Source organism: Oncorhynchus gorbuscha, linkage group LG01 (assembly GCF_021184085.1).
Source record: "Oncorhynchus gorbuscha isolate QuinsamMale2020 ecotype Even-year linkage group LG01, OgorEven_v1.0, whole genome shotgun sequence".
NCBI classification, from domain to species: Eukaryota; Metazoa; Chordata; class Actinopteri; order Salmoniformes; family Salmonidae; genus Oncorhynchus; species Oncorhynchus gorbuscha.
Genome location: NC_060173.1, coordinates 119,333,661 through 119,357,816, shown reverse-complemented (window position 1 = coordinate 119,357,816; position 24,156 = coordinate 119,333,661). Strand labels below are relative to the sequence as shown.

The 24,156-nt window shown below is 49.4% G+C and overlaps 1 protein-coding gene across 1 annotated transcript in view; it reads left to right on the top strand.

Annotated features, from left to right (window-relative positions):
* Nucleotides 1-24,156, top strand: part of LOC123993217 (unconventional myosin-X-like) — a 249,611-nt gene that overhangs the window by 171,875 nt on the left and 53,580 nt on the right. Inside the window, 9 exon segments of the mRNA XM_046295154.1 lie at nt 5,249-5,690; nt 6,220-7,188; nt 13,848-13,971; nt 16,625-16,868; nt 18,129-18,224; nt 21,197-21,290; nt 21,397-21,595; nt 22,975-23,163; nt 23,533-23,690. Coding sequence (XP_046151110.1) covers nt 5,249-5,690; nt 6,220-7,188; nt 13,848-13,971; nt 16,625-16,868; nt 18,129-18,224; nt 21,197-21,290; nt 21,397-21,595; nt 22,975-23,163; nt 23,533-23,690 — 2,515 coding nt within the window.

Below are 24,156 nucleotides of genomic sequence, written 5' to 3'. Positions count from 1 at the left end.
AGGAGGCCTGGCGGAGAGTGACTAGGAGGGCTGGCGGAGAGTGACTAGGAGGGCTGGCGGAGAGTGACTAGGAGGGCTGGCGGAGAGTGACTAGGAGGGCTGGGGGAGAGACTGGGAGGGCTGGGGGAGAGTGACTGGGAGGGCTGGGGGAGAGTGACTAGGAGGGCTGGGGGAGAGTGACTAGGAGGGCTGGGGAGAGTGACTTGAGGGGCTGTGGGGAGTGACTGGGAGGGCTGGGGGAGAGTGACTAGGAGGGCTGGCGGAGAGTGACTAGGAGGGCTGGGGGAGAGTGACTTGAGGGGCTGTGGGGAGTGACTGGGGGTGGTAGTTAGTTTATGTTCTGGAGGGGCTGGGGAGAGTGACTAGGGGAGCTGGAGGTTGAGTGCAGGGGAGGTGGAATCTGCTGGGCTGGGGGAGAGTGACTAAGAAGGCTGGGGGTGAGTGACTTGAGGGGCTGTGGGGAGTGACTGGGGGGTGGTAGTTAGTTTATGTTCTGGAGGGACTGGGGGAGACTGACTAGGATGGCTGGGGAGAGTGACTAGCGGACTGGGAAGAGGGCTGGGGAGAGTGACTAGGGGACTGGGAAGAGGGCTGGGGGAGAGTGACTAGAGGGCTGGGGGAGAGTGACTAGGATGGCTGGGGAGAGTGACTAGGAAGGCTGGGGAGAGTGACTAGGAAGGCTGGGGGAGAGTGACTAGGAGGGCTGGGAGAGAGTGACTTGAGGGGCTGTGGGGAGTGACTGGGGGGTGGTAGTTAGTTTATGTTCTGGAGGGGCTGGGGGAGAGTGACTAGGGGAGCTGGAGGTTGAGTGCAGGGGAGGTGGAATCTGCTGAGCTGGGGGGAGTGACTAAGAAGGCTGGGGGTGAGTGACTTGAGGGGCTGTGGGGAGTGACTGGGGGGGGTGGTAGTTAGTTTATGTTCTGGAGGGACTGGGGGAGACTGACTAGGAGGGCTGGGTGAGAGCGACTAGGAGGGCTGGGTGAGAGCGACTAGGAGGGCTGGGTGAGAGCGACTAGGAGGGCTGGGTGAGAGCGACTAGGAGGGCTGGGTGAGAGCGACTAGGAAGGCTGGGGGAGAGTGACTAGGGACTGGGATGAGGGCTGGGGGAGAGTGACTAGGAAGGCTGGGGAAGAGTGACTAGGGGACTGGAAAGAGGGCTGGGGAGAGTGACTAGGGGACTGGAAAGAGGGCTGGGGGAGAGTGACTAGCAGACTGGGAGAGTGACTAGGGGACTGGGAGCGGGCTGGGGGAGAGTGACTAGGGGACTGGGAAGCGGGCTGGGGGAGAGTGACTAGGGGACTGGGAAGCGGGCTGGGGGAGAGTGACTAGGGGACTGGGAAGCGGGCTGGGGGAGAGTGACTTGGGGACTGGGATGAGGGCTGGGGGAAGTGACTAGGAAGGCTGGGGGAGAGTGACTAGGGGACTGGAAAGAGGGCTGGGGGAGAGTGACTAGGAGGGCTGGGTGAGAGCGACTAGGAGGGCTGGGTGAGAGCGACTAGGAGGGCTGGGTGAGAGCGACTAGGAGGGCTGGGTGAGAGCGACTAGGAGGGCTGGGTGAGAGCGACTAGGAGGGCTGGGTGAGAGCGACTAGGAAGGCTGGGGGAGAGTGACTAGGGGACTGGGATGAGGGCTGGGGGAGAGTGACTAGGAAGGCTGGGGAAGAGTGACTAGGGGACTGGAAAGAGGGCTGGGGAGAGTGACTAGGGGACTGGAAAGAGGGCTGGGGGAGAGTGACTAGCAGACTGGGAGAGTGACTAGGGGACTGGGATGAGGGCTTGGGGAGAGTGACTAGGGGACCGGCAAGAGGGCTGGGGTGGAGTGACTAGGAGGGCTGGGGGAGAGTGACTAGGAGGGCTGGGGGAGAGTGACTAGGAGGGCTGGGGGAGAGTGGCTAGGAGGGCTGGGGGAGAGTGACGAGGGGACCGGGAAGAGGGCTGGGGTGGAGTGACTAGGAGGGCTGGCGGAGAGTGACTAGGAGGGCTGGCGGAGAGTGACTAGGAGGGCTGGCGGAGAGTGACTAGGAGGCCTGGCGGAGAGTGACTAGGAGGGCTGGCGGAGAGTGACTAGGAGGGCTGGCGGAGAGTGACTAGGAGGGCTGGCGGAGAGTGACTAGGAGGGCTGGGGGAGAGACTGGGAGGGCTGGGGGAGAGTGACTGGGAGGGCTGGGGGAGAGTGACTAGGAGGGCTGGGGGAGAGTGACTAGGAGGGCTGGGGGAGAGTGACTTGAGGGGCTGGGGGAGTGACTGGGAGGGCTGGGGGGCTGGGGAGAGTGACTAGGAGGGCTGGCGGAGAGTGACTAGGAGGGCTGGGGGAGAGTGACTTGAGGGGCTGTGGGGAGTGACTGGGGGGTGGTAGTTAGTTTATGTTCTGGAGGGGCTGGGGGAGAGTGACTAGGGGAGCTGGAGGTTGAGTGCAGGGGAGGTGGAATCTGCTGGGCTGGGGGGAGTGACTAAGAAGGCTGGGGGTGAGTGACTTGAGGGGCTGTGGGGAGTGACTGGGGGGTGGTAGTTAGTTTATGTTCTGGAGGGACTGGGGAGACTGACTAGGATGGCTGGGGGAGAGTGACTGGGACTGGGAAGAGGGCTGGGGGAGAGTGACTAGGGGACTGGGAAGAGGGCTGGGGGAGAGTGACTAGAGGGCTGGGGGAGAGTGACTAGGATGGCTGGGGAGAGTGACTAGGAAGGCTGGGGAGAGTGACTAGGAAGGCTGGGGGAGAGTGACTAGGAGGGCTGGGAGAGAGTGACTTGAGGGGCTGTGGGGAGTGACTGGGGGTGGTAGTTAGTTTATGTTCTGGAGGGGCTGGGGGAGAGTGACTAGGGGAGCTGGAGGTTGAGTGCAGGGGAGGTGGAATCTGCTGAGCTGGGGGGAGTGACTAAGAAGGCTGGGGGTGAGTGACTTGAGGGGCTGTGGGGAGTGACTGGGGGGTGGTAGTTAGTTTATGTTCTGGAGGGACTGGGGGAGACTGACTAGGATGGCTGGGGGAGAGTGACTAGCGGACTGGGAAGAGGGCTGGGGGAGAGTGACTAGGGGACTGGGAAGAGGGCTGGGGGAGAGTGACTAGGGGACTGGGAAGAGGGCTGGGGGAGAGTGACTAGGGGACTGGGAAGAGGGCTGGGGGAGAGTGACTAGGGGACTGGGAAGAGGGCTGGGGGAGAGTGACTAGGATGGCTGGGGGAGAGTGACTAGGATGGCTGGGGGAGAGTGACTAGGAAGGCTGGGGGAGAGTGACTAGGAAGGCTGGGGGAGAGTGACTGGGGGTGGTAGTTAGTTTATATTCTGGAGGGGCTGGGGGAGAGTGACTAGGGGACTGGGAAGAGGGCTGGGGGAGAGTGACTAGGAAGGCTGGGGGAGAGTGACTGGAGGGGCTGTGGGGAGTGACTGGGGGATAGTAGTTAGTTTATGTACTGGAGGGGCTGGGGGAGTGACTGGGGGTGGTAGTTGGTTTATGTACTGGAGGGGCTGGGGGAATGGCTGGGGGTGGTAGTTTATGTACTGGAGGGGCTGGGTGGAGTGGCTGGGGGTGGTAGTTAGTTTATGTACTGGAGGGGCTGGGGGAATGGCTGGGGGGTGGTAGTTTATGTACTGGAGGGGCTGGGTGGAGTGGCTGGGGGTGGTAGTTAGTTTATGTTCTGGAGGGGCTGGGGGAGTGGCTGGGGGTGGTAGTTAGTTTATGTACTGGAGGGGCTGGGGGAGTGGCTGGGGGTGGTAGTTAGTTTATGTACTGGAGTGGCTGGGGGTGGTAGTTTATGTACTGGAAGGGCTGGGGGAGGGGCTGGGGGTGGTAGTTTATGTACTGGAGGGGCTGGGGGGGTGGTTTATGTACTGGAGGGGCTGGGGGAGTGGCTGGGGGTGGTAGTTAGTTTATGTTCTGGAGGGGCTGGGGGGAGTGGCTGGGGGGTGGTAGTTAGTTTATGTACTGGAGGGGCTAGGGGGAGGGGCTGGGGGAGGGGCTGGGGGTGGTAGTTTATGTACTGGAGGGGCTGGGGGTGGTAGTTTATGTACTGGAGGGGCTGGGGGAGGGGCTGGGGGTGGTAGTTTATGTACTGGAGGGGCTGGGGGTGGTAGTTTATGTACTGGAGGGGCTGGGGGGTGGTAGTTTATGTACTGGAGGGGCTGGGGGGAGGGGCTGGGGGGTGGTAGTTTATGTACTGGAGGATGTGTCACTGTGTGTTTGTGTATGATTGTTTTTATTTATACCGATTTATTCTGTGTGGGGGGTGACCGTGTTATTATCATAAATAACTGTTAGCGTGACCTGGTAACCCAGCTGTCTTTTTATTAGGATGTAACTTTCTCTGCAGGGGTTGAGTCATACCAGTACGTCTGAATGATCTGACATGTTTAATCAACCCAAAATACACCATTTCAACTGTGTCCCAGCATAAGAAAGATGCCAGTCGAGATACACATCAAATCTTGATTATTCAGGTGTAAAAATAATGCCGTTCTGAACCATTAGCAGACTCAGTGTTCATCTTCCCTCTGTCTGCTGCAAACCATTTAGAAACACAGCAGACAGTCCCCACACGTGTCCATCCTATAGTACTCGACCATGTTATTTTGTAGAGTTTATCTAGTTATTCTGTGAACAAATGGCATCAATACCGACCTGATTGAATAGTTGATGAGATGACTGCACAGTATTGTGAGTTCCAGACAGATGAGACATTCTGCTCTGTCAGAGACACAGCATAAATCAGAGAGACAATCTGCCCTGTCAGAGACACAGCATAAATCAGAGAGACATTCTGCCCTGTCAGAGACACAGCATAAATCAGAGAGACATTTTGCCCTGTGAGAGACCGAGACACAGCATAAATCAGAGAGCTTGTTCAGGCATCTAGACAGACCCCGTCCCACCCCCCACCACCGTCAGCTCCCCTGGCCAGGGGTGTAAATTAGCCCTCCATGGAACGTGACGAAGTCCCCTCTCCCCTTTTACGTATTAGGCAATGTCACCCAGCCCCACATGGTTGGTAGAGAGGTCTCTGTGGGGCTGTGACGGCCTGGGTCAAGGTTGAGGTTCTGGGCAGAGAGGCAGGGCCTGGTGGGTGGTCCAGGAGATAGTGTTTTGAAAGGTGGACAGTGTGTGTTGTCCTCTCTCTTGTAGGAGACAGTGAATGACAGTATGTCTTCTGTCCTTGTCTCTGCATTGTGTTGTCCCCTCCTGTAGGAAGAGCTGTAGGAGACAGTGAATGACAGTATGTCTTCTGTCCTTGTCTCTGCATTGTGTTGTCCACTCCTGTAGGAAGCGCTATAAGAGGGTGCTGGTCAGCACCGTCACTATCCAGAAGAACTACAGAGCTCACTTCTGGAGACGTGTGTTCCTTGGTCTCCGCACCGCAGCTGTCATTCTACAGAAACACCAACGTGGTCGGCTGGCCCGAGGCCTCTATCGACACCTCTCTGAGGATAAGAAGAGGATAGAGGAGGAAGAGGAGGAGAGACGGCAAGTAGAGGGGGAGAGGAGGAGGCTGGAGGAAGAGGAGTTGAGGAGGAGGGAGGAGGAGAGACTGCAAGTAGAGGTGGAGAGGAGGAGGCTGGAGGAAGAGGAGTTGAGGAGGAGGAGGAAGGAGGAGGAGAGACGGCAAGTGGAGGTGGAGAGGCTGGAGGAACAGAAGAGACGAGAGGAGGAGGAGTTGAGGAGGAGGAAGGAGGAGGAGAGACTGAGGGTGTTGGAGCTGGAGGAGGTGAGGAGGAAGGAGGAGATACGGAGGGTGTTGGAGTTGGAGGAGGTGAGGAGGATGGAGGAGGAGAGACTGAGGGTGTTGGAGCTGGAGGAGGTGAGGAGGATGGAGGAGGAGAGACTGAGGGTGTTGGAGCTGGAGGAGGTGAGGAGGATGGAGGAGGAGAGACTGAGACAACAAAAGGAGCAGGAAGCAGCGAAGAGAAAGGAGGAGGAGCTTTGCAACGGACAGCAAGTCGAAGACCAGGAGAAAGCTACAGCCAACAACAGGTACACTAGTAGCAGTGTGCCGGCTGTCATTCCAGTCTGTCTACAGCACGGTCTTCACTCTTCGTCTTCTACTCATCTTCCTCTTCTTCTCTCCCTTTAGGAACTCCCCGGAGTTGGAATCTCCTGCTCCCCATAAGGAGGTGTCCCTGTCCTACTCCCTGCCCCACAACACCTCTGAGGAGGTGTCCCTGTCCTACTCCCTGCCCCACCACACCTCTGAGGAGGTGTCCCTGTCCTACTCCCTGCCCCACCACACCTCTGAGGAGGAGTCCTGTCAGATGGAGGAGATCCTTCGGCTGGAGAAGGAGATTGAGAGGCTGCAGCGCCAGAAGGAGGACGGGGTGTCCATGTTAGGGGACGGCCTTGGAGAGAACGGGGAGGAGCTCTGGCAGAGGAGGGACGCAGAGATCTACCAGCTGGAGAAGGAGGCGTCTCGCGTGGCCACAGAGTTCCTGGAGCTCCTGGACTTTGGGGGTCTGGAACAGAGTCTGTCCAGCGAGGAGAATCTCCACGACCCCTCAGAGAGCACCGCTCCACGGGGAGAGGGAAGTCAGGCAGGAGGATACCGCTACCGGGACACTCCTCCTCAGCATGGAAGCCCTCGTCCTCCTCCTCCTCGGCCCGGGCCAGGGGTTCCTTTGGACCAGGAGGTCTTCTCCTCCCTCCCTCCTCCTCCTGCCTTCGCTGAGAGTCTGGTAGCACATGCCCTGGCTCTCTCTCAGGCCCCGTGTTGTCCCCCTGTTTACTACCCCCTCACCTCTATTGTCCCTACACACCACCCGGCTCCTCCTCTCCCTGGCCTCACCAACGGAGTTGGGAAGGCTCTCTGTCACCAACCCACCAGGAGAATAGAGGTGGCTCCAGAGACCAACAGTGTGCCCAGAAGAGTAGACGTAGTACCGGACAGACCCTGTGCCAGGGTAGATGTTATGCCAACTCGAATAGACGCGGTACCCTCCAGATTCCCAGAGGCTGTGCCAGACAGGAGAGCAGAGGTAGTGCCCTCTGTGCCTGTCCCAGGGGCCAGGGAGCTCAGAGAGGAGGTGTCATTCAGCGTCCTACCAGACACAGAGTCAGACTGTGACCAGGAGGAGTTTGAGGAGGTGCAGGGGAGTACAGGCTCTAGAGATGTAGCCAGTATCACGGACGGACATGCTACTGATGAGGAGGTGCTGAGGAAGTCATCCTGTACTCAGAACAGCCTGGACTCCTTCAGAGGCAGCTCAGACTCTGTGAGTACTACACCCTGCTGTACCAACTACACACTACTGTACCAACTAACTACACCCTGCTGTACCAACTAACTACACCCTGCTGTACCAACTACATACTACTGTACCAACTACACCCTGCTGTACCAACTACACCCTGCTGTACCAACTACACCCTGCTGTACCAACTACACACTGCTGTACCAACTACACACTACTGTACCAACTACACACTGCTGTACCAACTACACACTACTGTACCAACTAACTACACACTGCTGTACCAACTACACACTGCTGTACCAACTACACACTGCTGTACCAACTACACACTACTGTACCAACTAACTACACCCTACTGTACCAACTAACTACACACTGCTGTACCAACTAACTACACACTGCTGTACCAACTAACTACACACTGCTGTACCAACTACACACTGCTGTACCAACTAACTACACACTGCTGTACCAACTACACACTACTGTACCAACTAACTACACCCTGCGGTACCAACTACACACTACTGTACCAACTAACTACACACTGCTGTACCAACTACACACTGCTGTACCAACTAACTACACACTGCTGTACCAACTACACACTGCTGTACCAACTAACTACACACTGCTGTACCAACTAACTACACACTGCTGTACCAACTACACACTGCTGTACCAACTACACACTGCTGTACCAACTACACACTACTGTACCAACTAACTACACACTGCTGTACCAACTACACACTGCTGTACCAACTACACACTGCTGTACCAACTACACACTGCTGTACCAACTACACACTGCTGTACCAACTACACACTGCTGTACCAACTACACACTGCTGTACCAACTACACACTGCTGTACCAACTACACACTACTGTACCAACTAACTACACCCTGCTGTACCAACTACACCCTGCTGTACCAACTAACTACACACTACTGTACCTACTACACACTGCTGTACCAACTACATACTACTGTACCAACTACACACTGCTGTACCAACTACACACTGCTGTACCAACTACACACTGCTGTACCAACTACACACTGCTGTACCAACTACACACTACTGTACCAACCAACTACACACTGCTGTACCAACTACACACTGCTGTACCAACTACACACTGCTGTACCAACTACACACTACTGTACCAAATACACACTACTGTACCAACTAACTACACACTGCTGTACCAACCACACACTGCTGTACCAACTACACACTGCTGTACCAACTACACACTACTGTACCAACTAACTACACACTGCTGTACCAACTACACACTGCTGTACCAACTACACACTGCTGTACCAACTAACTACACACTGCTGTACCAACTAACTACACACTGCTGTACCAACTAACTACACACTGCTGTACCAACTAACTACACACTGCTGTACCAACTACACCCTGCTGTACCAACTACACCCTGCTGTACCAACTACACCCTGCTGTACCAACTACACCCTGCTGTACCAACTAACTACACACTGCTTTACCAACTACACACTGCTGTACCAACTAACTACACCCTGCTGTACCAACTACACCCTGCTGTGCCAACTACACCCTGCTGTGCCAACTACACCCTGCTGTGCCAACTACACCCTACTGTGCCAACTACACCATACTGTGCCAACTACACACTACTGTACCAACTACACACTACTGTACCAACTACACACCACCTACTACTCTACCAACTACACACTACACACTACTGTACCAACTACACACTACTGTACCAACTACACACTACTGTACCAACTACATAGTACATACTTCCCCACCAACTACACACCACTGTACCAACTACACACCACTGTGCCAACTACACACCATTGTACCAACTACATACTACTGTACCAACTACACACCACTGTACCAACTACACACCACTGTACCAACTACACACCACTGTACCAACTACACACCACTGTACCAACTACCCACTACTGTACCTACTACGCACCACTGTACCAACTACTGTACCAACTACACACCACTGTACCAACTACACACTACTGTGCCTACTACACACTACTGTGCCTACTACACACTGCTGTACCAACTACACACTGCTGTACCAACTACACACTACCTACTACTCTACCAATTACACACTACACACTACTGTACAAACTACCTACTACTGTACCAACTACACACTGCTGTACCAACTACACACTACTGTACCAACTACACACTGCTGTACCTACTACACACTACTGTACCAACTACATACTACTGTACCAACTACACACTACTGTACCAACTACACACTACTGTACCAACTACACACTGCTGTACCAACTACATACTGCTGTACCAACTACACACTACTGTACCAACTACACACTACTGTACCAACTACACACTACTGTACCAACTACACACTACTTTACCAACTACACACTACTGTACCAACTACTATACAAATCAAATTCAAATCAAATCAAATTTTATTTATATAGCCCTTCGTACATCAGCTGATATCTCAAAGTGCTGTACAGAAACCCAGTCTAAAACCCCAAACAGCAAGCAATGCAGGTGTAGAAGCACGGTGGCTAGGAAACACTCCCTAGAAAGGCCAAAACCTAGGAAGAAACCTAGAGAGGAACCAGGCTATGTGGGGTGGCCAGTCCTCTTCTGGCTGTGCCGGGTGGAGATTATAACAGAACATGGCCAAGATGTTCAAATGTTCATAAATGACCAGCATGGTCAAATAATAGTAAGGCAGAACAGTTGAAACTGGAGCAGCAGCATGGCCAGGTGGACTGGGGACAGCAAGGAGTCATCATGTCAGGTAGTCCTGGGGCATGGTCCTAGGGCTCAGGTCCTCCAAGAGAGAGAAAGAAAGAAGGAGAGAATTAGAGAACGCACACTTAGATTCACACAGGACACCGAATAGGACAGGAGAAGTACTCCAGATATAACAAACTGACCCTAGCCCCCCGACACAAACTACTGCAGCATAAATACTGGAGGCTGAGACAGGAGGGGTCAGGAGAACCTGTGGCCCCATCCGAGGACACCCCCGGACAGGGCCAAACAGGAAGGATATAACCCCACCCACTTTGCCGAAGCACAGCCCCCACACCACTAGAGGGATATCTTCAACCACCAACTTACCATCCTGAGATGGTAATCATCATCTCGACCATGCTGGCCAACTACACACTACTGTACCAACTAAACACTACTGTACCAACTACATATTGCTGTACCAACTACACACTACCTACAACTGTACCTACTACACACTACTGTACCAACTACACACTACCTACTACTGTACCAACTACACACTACCTACTACTGTACCAACTACATACTACTGTACCAACTACACACTACCTACTACTGTACCAACTACACACTACCTACTACTGTACCAATTAAACACTACTGTACCAACTACATATTGCTGTACCAACTACACACTACCTACAACTGTACCTACTACACACTACTGTACCAACTAAACACTACTGTACCAACTACACACTACCTACTACTGTACCAACTACACACTACTGTACCAACTACACACTACTGTACCAACTACACACTACTGTACCAACTACCCACTACTGTACCAACTTCATATTGCTGTACCAACTACACACTACCTACAACTGTACCAACTACACACTACCTACTACTGTACCAACTACACACTACCTACTACTGTACCAACTACACACTACCTACTACTGTACCAACTACACACTACCTACTACTGTACCAACTACACACTACCTACTACTGTACCAACTAAACACTACTGTACCAATTAAACACTACTGTACCAACTACATATTGCTGTACCAACTACACACTACCTACAACTGTACCTACTACACACTACTGTACCAACTACACACTACCTAACAACTACACACTACCTACTACTGTACAACTACACACTACTGTACCAAATACACACTACTGTACCAACTAAACACTACTGTACCAACTAAACACTACTGTACCAACTACACACTACTGTACCAACTACACACTACTGTACCAACTACACACTACCTACTACTGTACCTACTACACACTACTGTACCTACTACACACTACTGTACCAACTACACACTACTGTACCAACTACACACTACTGTACCAACTACACACTACTGTACCAACTACACACTATTGTACCAACTACACACTACTTTACCAACTACACACTACTTACTACTGTACCAACTACACACCACTGTACCTACTATACACTACTGTACCAACTACACACTACTGTACCAACTAAACACTACTGTACCAACTACATATTGCTGTACCAACTACACACTACACACTACTGTACCAACTACACACTACTGTACCAACTACACACTACTGTACCAACTACATACTACTGTACCAACTACACACTACTGTACCAACTACACACTACTGTACCTACTATACACTACTGTACCAACTACACACTACTGTACCAACTACACACTACTGTACCAACTACATACTACTGTACCAACTACACACTACTGTACCAACTACACACTACCTACTACTGTACCTACTACCTACTACTGTACCAACTACACACTACTGTACCAACTACACACTACTGTACCAACTACACACTACTGTACCAACTACACACTACTGTACCTACTACACACTACTGTACCTACTACACACTACCTACTACTGTACCCACTACACACTACTGAACCCACTACACACTACTGTACTAACTACACACTACTGTACCAACTAGAAAACAGACCCAGACCCTGGTACATCCATCTACTCTCTGAAGAAGTCTGGTCAGAAGTCGCCTTCGTGGAAGACTTGCGGCCAAAAAGCCATACCGCCGATGTGGAAACAAGGCCAAGCGCCTCAACTATGCACGAAAACACAGGAACTGCGGTGCAGAAAAATGGCAGCAGGTGCTCTGCACTGATTAGTCAAAATGTGAAATATTTCGCTGGAGCAGAAGGCACTTTGTTCACCGAAGGGCTGGAGAGCGAATGAGTGTCTGCAGGCAACAGTGAAGCATGGTGGAGGTTCAACAGTGAAGCATGGTGGAGGTTCAACAGTGAAGCATGGTGGAGGTTCAACAGTGAAGCATGGTGGAGGTTCAACAGTGAAGCATGGTGGAGGTTCAACAGTGAAGCATGGTGGAGGTTCAACAGTGAAGCATGGTGGAGGTTCAACAGTGAAGTATGGTGGAGGTTCCTTGCAAGTTTGTGGCTGCATTTCTGCAATTGGAGTTGGGGATTTGGTCAGAATGATGCAGGCATCTGATTGGCCCCTAATTTATTCTGCAGCATGACAACAACCCTAAAACATACAGCAAAAGTCATTAATAACGATCTTCAGGGTAAAGAAGATCAAGGAGTCATGGAAGTGATCTGATTCCTGATCTCAACATCATCGAGTCTGTCTGGGATTACATGAAGAGAGAGAAGCACCTGAGGCTGCCTAAATCCACAGAACTGTTAGTTCTACGAAATGTTTGGTCCAACCTACCTGCCGAGTTTCTTCAAAAACTGTGTGCAAGTGTACCTAGAAGAATTGATGCTGTTTTGAAGGGAAAGGGTGGTCACCCCAAATATTGATTTGATGTAGATTTTTTATTCTGTTCACTCACTTTGCTTTTAGTGACATAACAGTGTAATAAATACATTGCATATATGCTTTCACAAAAATAATTATTTGTGTTTGTAAAAGTTTAAGGTAACGTTACAGTAAACATTTGTATTTTATTTCAAATAAATCAATAGCATTTTCATTAGTTTGTTACTGTAGGCTATATGTTAATTGTGGCCTTACCTTTTGTTACAACTATGAATCAGAAAGCGTATGTGTTGGAACGTGGTAACGGCTTATATTTATAACAACATTAGCAAGACGCAAGAAGAAGAAGAAAGATCCCCAAGACAACACAGTGATGAGCTTAAGAGCCCTATTCGGCATTTCCAGGGAGCTGACTTCAAGTCTCAATCAGTCAATGACTTCTCACTAGAATCAAACGTGTTCCTTGTTGAATCTCAGGGTGCAGAGTTGAATGGGAAGATGTCCATTATGTTACTAATAGACATAGGTCTTCTCAGTCAAATACATTTTGCTCTGTAATAATCTCTTGTGGACGGATGCACGCAACAGAAATCCAGCGTCTGACGATATTATGCATGATTTCTGTTCGGGGTGTCCGAGATGCGGTGGCCCTCTGCGCGGTGGCCCTCTGCGCGGTGGCTCTCTGCGCGGTGGCCCTCTGCGCGGTGGCTCTCTGCGCGGTGGCCCTCTGCGCGGTGGCTCTCTGCGCGGTGGCCCTCTGCACGGTGGCTCTCTGCGCGGTGGCTCTCTGCGCGGTGGCTCTCTGCGCGGTGGCCCTCTGCGCGGTGGTCCTCTGCGCGGTGGCTCTCTGCGCGGTGGCCTCTGCGCGGTGGCCCTCTGCGCGGTGGTCCTCTGCGCGGTGGTCCTCTGCACGGTGGCCCTCTGCACGGTGGCCCTCTGCACGGTGGCCCTCTGCACGGTGGCCCTCTGCGCGGTGGCCCTCTGCACGGTGGCTCAGTCGGTTGAGCATGGTGCTTCCTACACCTGAATACTGGGATCTGAGCGTCTGCTAAATGGCTATGTAATAATGAATCTCTGTGTTTTGTCTCAGTTTATAGACAGTGACACAAGCAACGATGGCTATGTGGACACAGACGAGGAGGTCTCCAATGGGAGGGTGAATCTACTGAACGGCTCTGGGCCTCTATACTTCCACAGCTACCTCTACATGAAGGGTCAGTAATCAAATCAAATCACAGCTACCTCTACATGAAGGGTCAGTAATCAAATCAAATCCAATTTTATTTGTCACATACACACGGTTAGCAGATGTTAATGCGAGTGTAGCGAAATGCTTGTGCTTCTAGTTCCGACAATGCAATAACAACCAACAAGTAATCTAACTAACAATTCCAAAACTACTGTCTTATACACAGTGTAAGGGGATAAAGAATATGTACATAAGGGTATATGAATGAATGATGGTACAGAGCAGCATAGTACTGAGTAACCTCATCCACAGGCTTGAATGGCAGGCGCATGGAGCCTGGGGGGGTGTGTTTAAAATAGAGATGGGAGAGGGGAATCCCCAATCAGAAGAAATGTTCTATCACAGCGACCATGTTATTTTTGGAGAGTTATTTTGGGATTCTAAGTTAGGACATATAAAGTTTTTATATGTGAAAACAATTTCTTGGAATCATACTTTCCGATTTCTCGAACTCCCTCGTTTAGTCCACAAAGAGGGTAAGGTGCTAGATGGTGACAGACTGCTGGATCAGCCAATTAAAACCGGCAGCAGTTTTCGCCGCTCCTGCCATATATTGCCATTCAAATCCCGTTGTTCTGAAGTGCTCTGAAACCAGACGTCTGGACAGAGAGAGAGAGTCCTGAGGGGATCTGAAACCAGACGTCTGGACAGAGAGTTCTGAGGGGATCTGAAACCAGACGTCTGGACAGAGAGAGAGTTCTGAGGGGATCTGAAACCAGACGTCTGGACAGAGAGAGAGTTCTGAGGGGATCTGAAACCAGACGTCTGGACAGAGAGAGAGTTCTGAGGGGATCTGAAACCAGACGTCTGGACAGAGAGTTCTGAGGGGATCTGAAACCAGGCGTCTGGACAGAGAGTTCTGAGGGGATCTGAAACCAGACGTCTGGACAGAGAGTTCTGAGGGGATCTGAAACCAGACGTCTGGACAGAGAGTTCTGAGGGGATCTGAAACCAGACGTCTGGACAGGGAGTTCTGATCTGAAACCAGACGTCTGGACAGAGAGAGAGTTCTGAGGGGATCTGAAACCAGACGTCTGGACAGAGAGAGAGTTCTGAGGGGATCTGAAACCAGACGTCTGGACAGAGAGAGAGTTCTGAGGGGATCTGAAACCAGACGTCTGGACAGAGAGAGAGTTCTGAGGGGATCTGAAACCAGACGTCTGGACAGAGAGTTCTGAGGGGATCTGAAACCAGACGTCTGGACAGAGAGAGAGTCTGAGGGGATCTGAAACCAGACGTCTGGACAGAGAGTTCTGAGGGGATCTGAAACCAGACGTCTGGACAGAGAGAGAGTTAATTGTCATTGTCTGTCTTTCTCTCCACATCTCTCTGTAAAACACTTAGTAATAACTGCTGATGTCAAAAAGGGCTTTCTATATACATTATTATATTATATATTATTATTATACATATTGTATAATACACTGCTCAAAGAAATAAATGGAACACTAAAATAACACATCCTAGATCTGAATGAATGAAATATTCTTATTAAATACTTTTTTCTTTACATAGTTGAATGTGCTGACAACAAAATCACACAAAAATTATCAATGGAAATCAAATGTATCAACCCATGGAGGTCTGGATTTGGAGTCACACTCAAAATTAAAGTGGAAAACCACACTACAGGCTGATCCAACTTTGATGTAATGTCCTTAAAACAAGTCAAAATGAGGTGGGTCAGTCACACCATGACGGACCCACCGCCAAACCAGTCATGCTGGAGGATGTTGCAGGCAGCAGAACGTTCTCCACGGCGTCTCCAGACTCTGTCACGTCTGTCCCATGTTCTCAGTGTGAACCTGCTTTCATCTGTGAAGAGCACAGGGTGCCAGTGGCGAATTTGCCAATCTTGGTGTTCTCTGGAAAATGCCAAACGTCCTGCACGGTGTTGGGCTGTAAGCACAACCCCCACCTGTGGACGTCGGGCCCTCATACCACCCTCATGGAGTCTGTTTCTGACCGTTTGAGCAGACACATGCACACATGCACATTTGTGGCCTGCTGGAGGTCATTTTGCAGGGTTCTGGCAGTGCTCCTCCTGCTCCTCCTTGCACAATGGCGGAGGTAGCGGTCCTGCTGCTGGGTTGTTGCCCTCCTACGGCCTCCTCCACGTCTCCTGATGTACTGGCCTGTCTCCTGGTAGCGCCTCCATGCTCTGGACACTACGCTGACAGACACAGCAAACCTTCTTGCCCCAGCTCGCATTCATGTGCCATCCTGGATGAGCTGCACTACCTGAGCCACTTGTGTGGGTTGTAGACTCCGTCTCATGCTACCACTAGAGTGAAAGCACCGCCAGCATTCAAAAGTGACCAAACATCAGCCAGGAAGCATAGGAACTGAGAAGTGGTCTGTGGTCACCAACTGCAGAACCACTCCTTTATTGGGGGTGTCTTGCTAATTGCCTATAATTTCCACCTGTTGTCTATTCCATTTGCACAACAGCATGTGACATTTATTGTCAATCAGTGTTGCTTCCTAAGTGGACAGTTTGATTTCACAGAAGTGTGATTGACTTGGAGTTACATTGTGTTGTTTAAGTGCTCCCTTTACTTTTTTTGAGCAGTGTATATTAGTTGGTAGATAATCCCCCCCCCCCCTCCGTTCTCCAGGTGGACTGATGATCCCGTGGCGACGGAGGTGGTGTGTGTTGAAGGACGAAACCTTCATGTGGTTCAGGGCTAAGCAGGACAGTCTGAAGAGTGGCTGGCTGTATAAGAAGGGAGGTGGCATGTCTACTCTGTCCAGACGGAACTGGAAGCTGCGCTGGTTCGTACTGAGAGACGATAAACTCATGTACTTTGAGAGCGACAGCGAGGAGAAACTGAAGGGTACCGTGGACATCCGCTCCGCCAAGTAAGAATCTACTCCCATATCTGATGAAACAGGCGAACGTTCACCTCCAAGGCTTCATTCACACAGGCAGACAGATTCTGATCACATCAGATCTGCTTCAACTGGTCTAATTGGTCAAAAGAACAATTAGTGAAAAGATCAGAATTGGACTGCCTGTGTAAACACAGCCATGTTCTTTCCAGTTACTGTTTCTCTTCTCCTGATTTTACTTTTTAGAACTCTGGCAAAAATTAATCTTATACATTACTAGACTGGTACATTACTAGATTAATACATTACTAGACTGGTACATTACTAGATTAATACATTACTAGATTAATACATTACTAGACTAATACATTACTAGATTAATACATTACTAGACTAATACATTACTAGATTAATACATTACTAGACTGGTACATTACTAGATTAATACATTACTAGATTAATACATTACTAGAATAATACATTACTAGAATAATACATTACTAGATTAATACATTACTAGATTAATACATTACTAGATTAATACATTACTAGACTGGTACATTACTAGATTAATACATTACTAGAATAATACATTACTAGAATAATACATTACTAGAATAATACATTACTAGAATAATACATTACTAGATTAATACATTACTAGATTAATACATTACTAGATTAATACATTACTAGATTAATACGTTACTAGACTGGTACGTTACTAGACTGGTACGTTACTAGACTGGTACGTTACTAGACTGGTACGTTACTAGACTGGTACGTTACTAGACTGGTACGTTACTAGACTGGTACGTTACTAGACTGGTACGTTACTAGACTGGTACGTTACTAGACTGGTACGTTACTAGACTGGTACGTTACTAGACTGGTACGTTACTAGACTGGTACGTTACTAGATGAATACATTACTAGATGAATACATTACTAGATGAATACATTACTAGATTAATACATTACTAGATTAATACATTACTAATCAAAAGTATTTATATAGCCCTTCTTACATCAGCTGATGTCACAAAGTGCTGTACAGAAACCCAGCCTAAAACCCCAAACAGCAAGCAATGCAGGTGTAGAAGCACGGTGGCTAGGAAAAACTCCCTAGAAAGGCCAAAACCTAGGAAGAAACCTAGAGGAACCAGGCTATGTGGGGTGGCCAGTCCTCTTCTGGCTGTGCTGGGTGGAGATTATAACAGAACATGGCCAAGATGTCCAGCAGGGTCAAATAATAATAATCACAGTGGTGTCCTATCCTGCTGTCTACAGGGACATAGTGGATAACCATGCCAAAGAGAATGCTTTGAACATCGTGACTGAAGAGAGAACCTACCACATTTATGCAGAGACTCCTGAAGATGCCAGGTATGTTCAGAGTCTAGCCCTCTTCTGTCCAGAGTCTAGCCCTCTTCTGTCCAGAGTCTAGCCCTCTTCTGTCCAGAGTCTAGCCCTCTTCTGTCCAGAGTCTAGCCCTCTTCTGTCCAGAGTCTAGCCCTCTTCTGTCCAGAGTCTAGCCCTCTTCTGTCCAGAGTCTAGCCCTCTTCTGTCCAGAGTCTAGCCCTCTTCTGTCCAGAGTCTAGCCCTCTTCTGTCCAGAGTCTAGCCCTCTTCTGTCCAGAGTCTAGCCCTCTTCTGTCCAGAGTCTAGCCCTCTTCTGTCCAGAGTCTAGCCCTCTTCTGTCCAGAGTCTAGCCCTCTTCTGTCCAGAGTCTAGCCCTCTTCTGTCCAGAGTCTAGCCCTCTTCTGTCCAGAGTCTAGCCCTCTTCTGTCCAGAGTCTAGCCCTCTTCTGTCCAGAGTCTAGCCCTCTTCTGTCCAGAGTCTAGCCCTCTTCTGTCCAGAGTCTAGCCCTCTTCTGTCCAGAGTCTAGCCCTCTTCTGTCCAGAGTCTAGCCCTCTTCTGTCCAGAGTCTAGCCCTCTTCTGTCCAGAGTCTAGCCCTCTTCTGTCCAGAGTCTTCTGTCCAGAGTCTAGCCCTCTTCTGTCCAGAGTCTAGCCCTCTTCTGCCCAGAGTCTAGCCCTCTTCTGCCCAGAGTCTAGCCCTCTTCTGCCCAGAGTCTAGTCAACACCACCATGGAACTCACACTCACCAGTGTTATATTACCCCTAGTGGTCCACCAGTGTTATATTACCCCTAGTGGTCCACCAGTGTTATATTACCCCTCTGGTCCACCAGAGTCTATCTTCCCCAGAGTGGTCCACCAGTGTTATATTACCCCTAGTGGTCCACCAGTGTTATATTACCCCTAGTGGTCCACCAGTGTTATATTACCCCTAGTGGTCCACCAGTGTTATATTACCCCTAGTGGTCCACCAGTGTTATATTACCCCTAGTGGTCCACCAGTGTTATATTACCCCTAGTGGTCCACCAGTGTTATATTACCCCTAGTGGTCCACCAGTGTTATATTAGTGGTCCACCAGTGTTCCACCCCTAGTGGTCCACCAGTGTTATATTACCCCTAGTGGTCCACCAGTGTTATATTACCCCTAGTGGTCCACCAGTGTTATATTACCCCTAGTGGTCCACCAGTGTTATATTACCCCTAGTGGTCCACCAGTGTTATATTACCCCTAGTGGTCCACCAGTGTTATATTACCCCTAGTGGTCCACCAGTGTTATATTACCCCTAGTGGTCCACCAGTGTTATATTACCCCTAGTGGTCCACCAGTGTTATATTACCCCTAGTGGTCCACCAGTGTTATATTACCCCTAGTGGTCCACCAGTGTTATATTACCCCTAGTGGTCCACCAGTGTTATATTACCCTAGTGGTCCACCAGTGTTATATGTATTACCCTAGTGGTCCACCAGTGTTATATTACCCCTAGTGGTCCACCAGTGTTATATTACCCCTAGTGGTCCACCAGTGTTATATAGATGTTATATTACCCCTAGTGGTCCACCAGTGTTATATTACCCCTAGTGGTCCACCAGTGTTATATTACCCCTAGTGGTCCACCAGTGTTATATAGATGTTATATTACCCCTAGTGGTCCACCAGTGTTATATTACCCCTAGTGGTCCACCAGTGTTATATTACCCCTAGTGGTCCACCAGTGTTATATTACCTCTAGTGGTCCACCAGTGTTATATTACCCCTAGTGGTCCACCAGTGTTATATTACCCCTAGTGGTCCACCAGTGTTATATTACCCCTAGTGGTCCACCAGTGTTATATTACCCCTAGTGGTCCACCAGTGTTATATTACCCCTAGTGGTCCACCAGTGTTATATTACCCCTAGTGGTCCACCAGTGTTATATAGATGTTATATTACCCCTAGTGGTCCACCAGTGTTATATTACCCCTAGTGGTCCACCAGTGTTATATTACCCTAGTGGTCCACCAGTGTTATATTACCCCTAGTGGTCCACCAGTGTTATATTACCCCTAGTGGTCCACCAGTGTTATATTACCCCTAGTGGTCCACCAGTGTTATATTACCCCTAGTGGTCCACCAGTGTTATATTACCCCTAGTGGTCCACCAGTGTTATATTACCCCTAGTGGTCCACCAGTGTTATATTACCCCTAGTGGTCCACCAGTGTTATTATATTACCCTAGTGGTCCACCAGTGTTATATTACCTAGTGGTCCACCAGTGTTATATTACCCCTAGTGGTCCACCAGTGTTATATTACCCCTAGTGGTCCACCAGTGTTATGGTCCACCAGTGTTATATTACCCCTAGTGGTCCACCAGTGTTATATTACCCCTAGTGGTCCACCAGTGTTATATTACCCCTAGTGGTCCACCAGTGTTATATTACCCCTAGTGGTCCACCAGTGTTATATTACCCCTAGTGGTCCACCAGTGTTATATTACCCCTAGTGGTCCACCAGTGTTATATTACCCCTAGTGGTCCACCAGTGTTATATTACCCCTAGTGGTCCACCAGTGTTATATTACCCCTAGTGGTCCACCAGTGTTATATTACCCCTAGTGGTCCACCAGTGTTATATTACCCCTAGTGGTCCACCAGTGTTATATTACCCCTAGTGGTCCACCAGTGTTATATTACCAGTGTGTTATATTACCCTAGTGGTCCACCAGTGTTATATTACCCCTAGTGGTCCACCAGTGTTATATTACCCCTAGTGGTCCACCAGTGTTATATTACCCCTAGTGGTCCACCAGTGTTATATTACCCCTAGTGGTCCACCAGTGTTATATTACCCCTAGTGGTCCACCAGTGTTATATTACCCCTAGTGGTCCACCAGTGTTATATTACCCCTAGTGGTCCACCAGTGTTATATTACCCCTAGTGGTCCACCAGTGTTATATTACCCCTAGTGGTCCACCAGTGTATTGCTCTGTGGAATCCTTACCTCTCTCCCTCCAGTGGCTGGTTCAACGTGCTGAGTCGTGTCCACAGTGCCAGTCCAGACCAGCTGATGGAGATGAACCATGAGCAGGCCGACCCCAAGAACGCTGTGGTCAGTACTAACCTCCTCCATCACATCTATCGATCTCTACGAGTTACAGCAGTGTTCACGTTGACTGACTACATGACAATGTTCTGATCTTTAAATTTCACCACAGGGAACTGTGGATGTTGGACTGATCGACTCTGTGTGCGCGTCAGACAATCCTGACAGACCCAACTCGTTTGTCATCATCACTGCTAACCGTGTGATCCACTGCAACACTGAGATGCCTGAAGAGATGCACCACTGGATCGGCCTGCTGCAGAAACCTAAAGGAGACGCCAGGATAGACGGACAGGACTTCCTGGTCAGAGGTTAGTAATATATAATATAATAATATAATAATAATATATGCCATTTAGCGGACGCTTTTATCCAAAGCGACTTACAGTCATGTGTGCATACATTCTACGTATGGGTGGTCCCGGGAATCGAACCCACTACCCTGGCGTTACAAGCGCCATGCTCTACCAACTGAGCTACAGAAGGTCCACAGTACCTGTACGTCACAGTTCATTTGTGGATTTTTTGTTTTATGCGTTTGAGCCTATCAGTTGTGTCAAGGTAGGGGTGATATACAAGAACTTTGAAAGTTTCTTCAAGTGTAAAAACCATCAAGCGCTACGATGAAACTGTCTCTCATGAGGACCGCCACAGGAAAGGAAGACCCTGAGTTACCTCTGCTGCAGAGGATAAGTTCATTAGTTACCAGCCTCAGAAATCAGCAATTAACTTTGCCTCAGATTGCAGCCCAAATAAATCCTTCAGAGTTCAAGTAACAGCTGAGGAGACTGTGAATCAGACCTTCATGGTCGAATTGCTGCAAAGAAACCACTACTAAAGGACACCAATAAGAAGAACAGACTTGCTTGGGCCAAGTAACACGAGCAATGGACATTAGACCGGTGGCAATCTGTCCTTTGGTCTGACGAGTGTCTTTGTAAGACCCAGAGTTGGTGAACGGATGATCACCGTAAGTGTGGTTCCCACAGTGAAGCATGGAGGAAGAGGTGTGGGGGTGGAGGAAGAGGTGTGGGGGTGCTTTGCTGGTGACAATGTCAGTGATTTATTTAGAATTCAAGGCACACTTAACCAGCATGGCTACCACAGCATTCTGCAGCGATACACCATCCCATCTGGTTTGTGCTTCGTGGGACACATTTGTTTTTCAACAGAACAATGACCCAAAACACACCTAAAGTCTGTGTAAGGGCTATTTGACCAAGAAGGAGAATGATCGAGTGCTGTGTCAGATGACCTGACCTCAACCCATTTGGGATGAGTTTGACCGCAGACTAAAGGCGCAGCACATGTGGGAACTCCTTCAAGACTGTTGGAACAGCATTCCAGGTCATGAAGCTGGTTGAGAGAATGCCAAGAGTGTGCAAAGCTGTCAAGGCAAAGGGCGTCTACTTTGAAGAATCTCAAATCTAAAATACATGTTGATTTGTTTAACACTTTTTTGGTTACTACATGATTCCATATGTGTTATTTCATAGTTTTGATGTCTTCACTTTTATTCTACAATGTAGAAAACAGTCAAAACAAACTTTGAACATATTTTGCAACCATCATGAACATTTAACAACTAATATTTTTTTTACATTTTGATATATATTTAATATTTGTAAATATTTTGTCTGTTCTCAGTACTGGACAATTCCTTAGTGTCCTTCTCTCTCTCTCTTCCCAGGTTGGCTTCACAAGGAGATAAGGGCTAAGAGCACTAGTCTGAAGCTGAAGAAGAGATGGTTTGTATTGACCTCTAACTCTCTGGACTACTACAAGTCTTCAGAGCGCAGTGTGTCCAAGCTGGGGACCCTGGTCCTCAACAGTCTCTGCTCTGTGGTCCAGCCCGACGAGAAGGTCTTCAAGGACACCGGTAGGTAGAGACTGAGAATGTGGCACCCTTTTCCCTTTCATAGTGCCATAGGACTCTGCTCAAAAGAAGTGTCCTATAGAGGGAATAGGGTGCCATTTGGGATGCAGACTGGGAGAGTAGTGGCCTGTGCTGCGCGTTGCATTTCTAGCCTGGTCCCAGGTCTGTTTGTGCCATCTTGACAGTTCCTATTAGTGACAAAGACCATGAGAGTTGGCAAGACAGCAGAAAATACATCTGGGACCAGGCTAATGCATTTCAGTCAGTCATGGTAAAGATTAATGTGTGTCTGTCGACCATACAATACTCTGTCAAAATCCCACCTGTCAATGCTCCTTGAATCACTCTGACTATTCTATACCTCCCCACCAGGTTACTGGAGCATCATCGTCCATGGCCGTAAACACTCGTGCCACCTCTACACCAAACTACTGAACGAGGCTATGCGCTGGGCGTCGGCCATACAGGGGGCTGTCGACAGCAAGGTTCCCATAGAGACACCCACACAGCAACTCATCAGGGACATCAAGGTACAGCCAATCACAAGCCTGCATACTGACATGGTCATTTTATGTCAGATGAATTTGCATTTTAGCCTGGTTCCAGATCTGTTTGTGTTGTCTTGCCAACTTCTATATCATTGATTCAAATCAAATCAAATCAAATCAAATTTATTTATATAGCCCTTCGTACATCAGCTGATATCTCAAAGTGCTGTACAGAAACCCAGCCTAAAACCCCAAACAGCAAACAATGCAGGTGTAAAAGCACGGTGGCTAGGAAAAACTCCCTAGAAAGGCCAAAACCTAGGAAGAAACCTAGAGAGGAACCGGGCAATGTGGGGTGGCCAGTCCTCTTCTGGCTGTGCCGGGTAGAGATTGTAACAGAACATGACCAAGATGTTCAAATGTTCATAAATGACCAGCATGGTCAAATAATAATAAGGCAGAACAGTTGAAACTGGAGCAGCAGCACAGTCAGGTGGACTGGGGACAG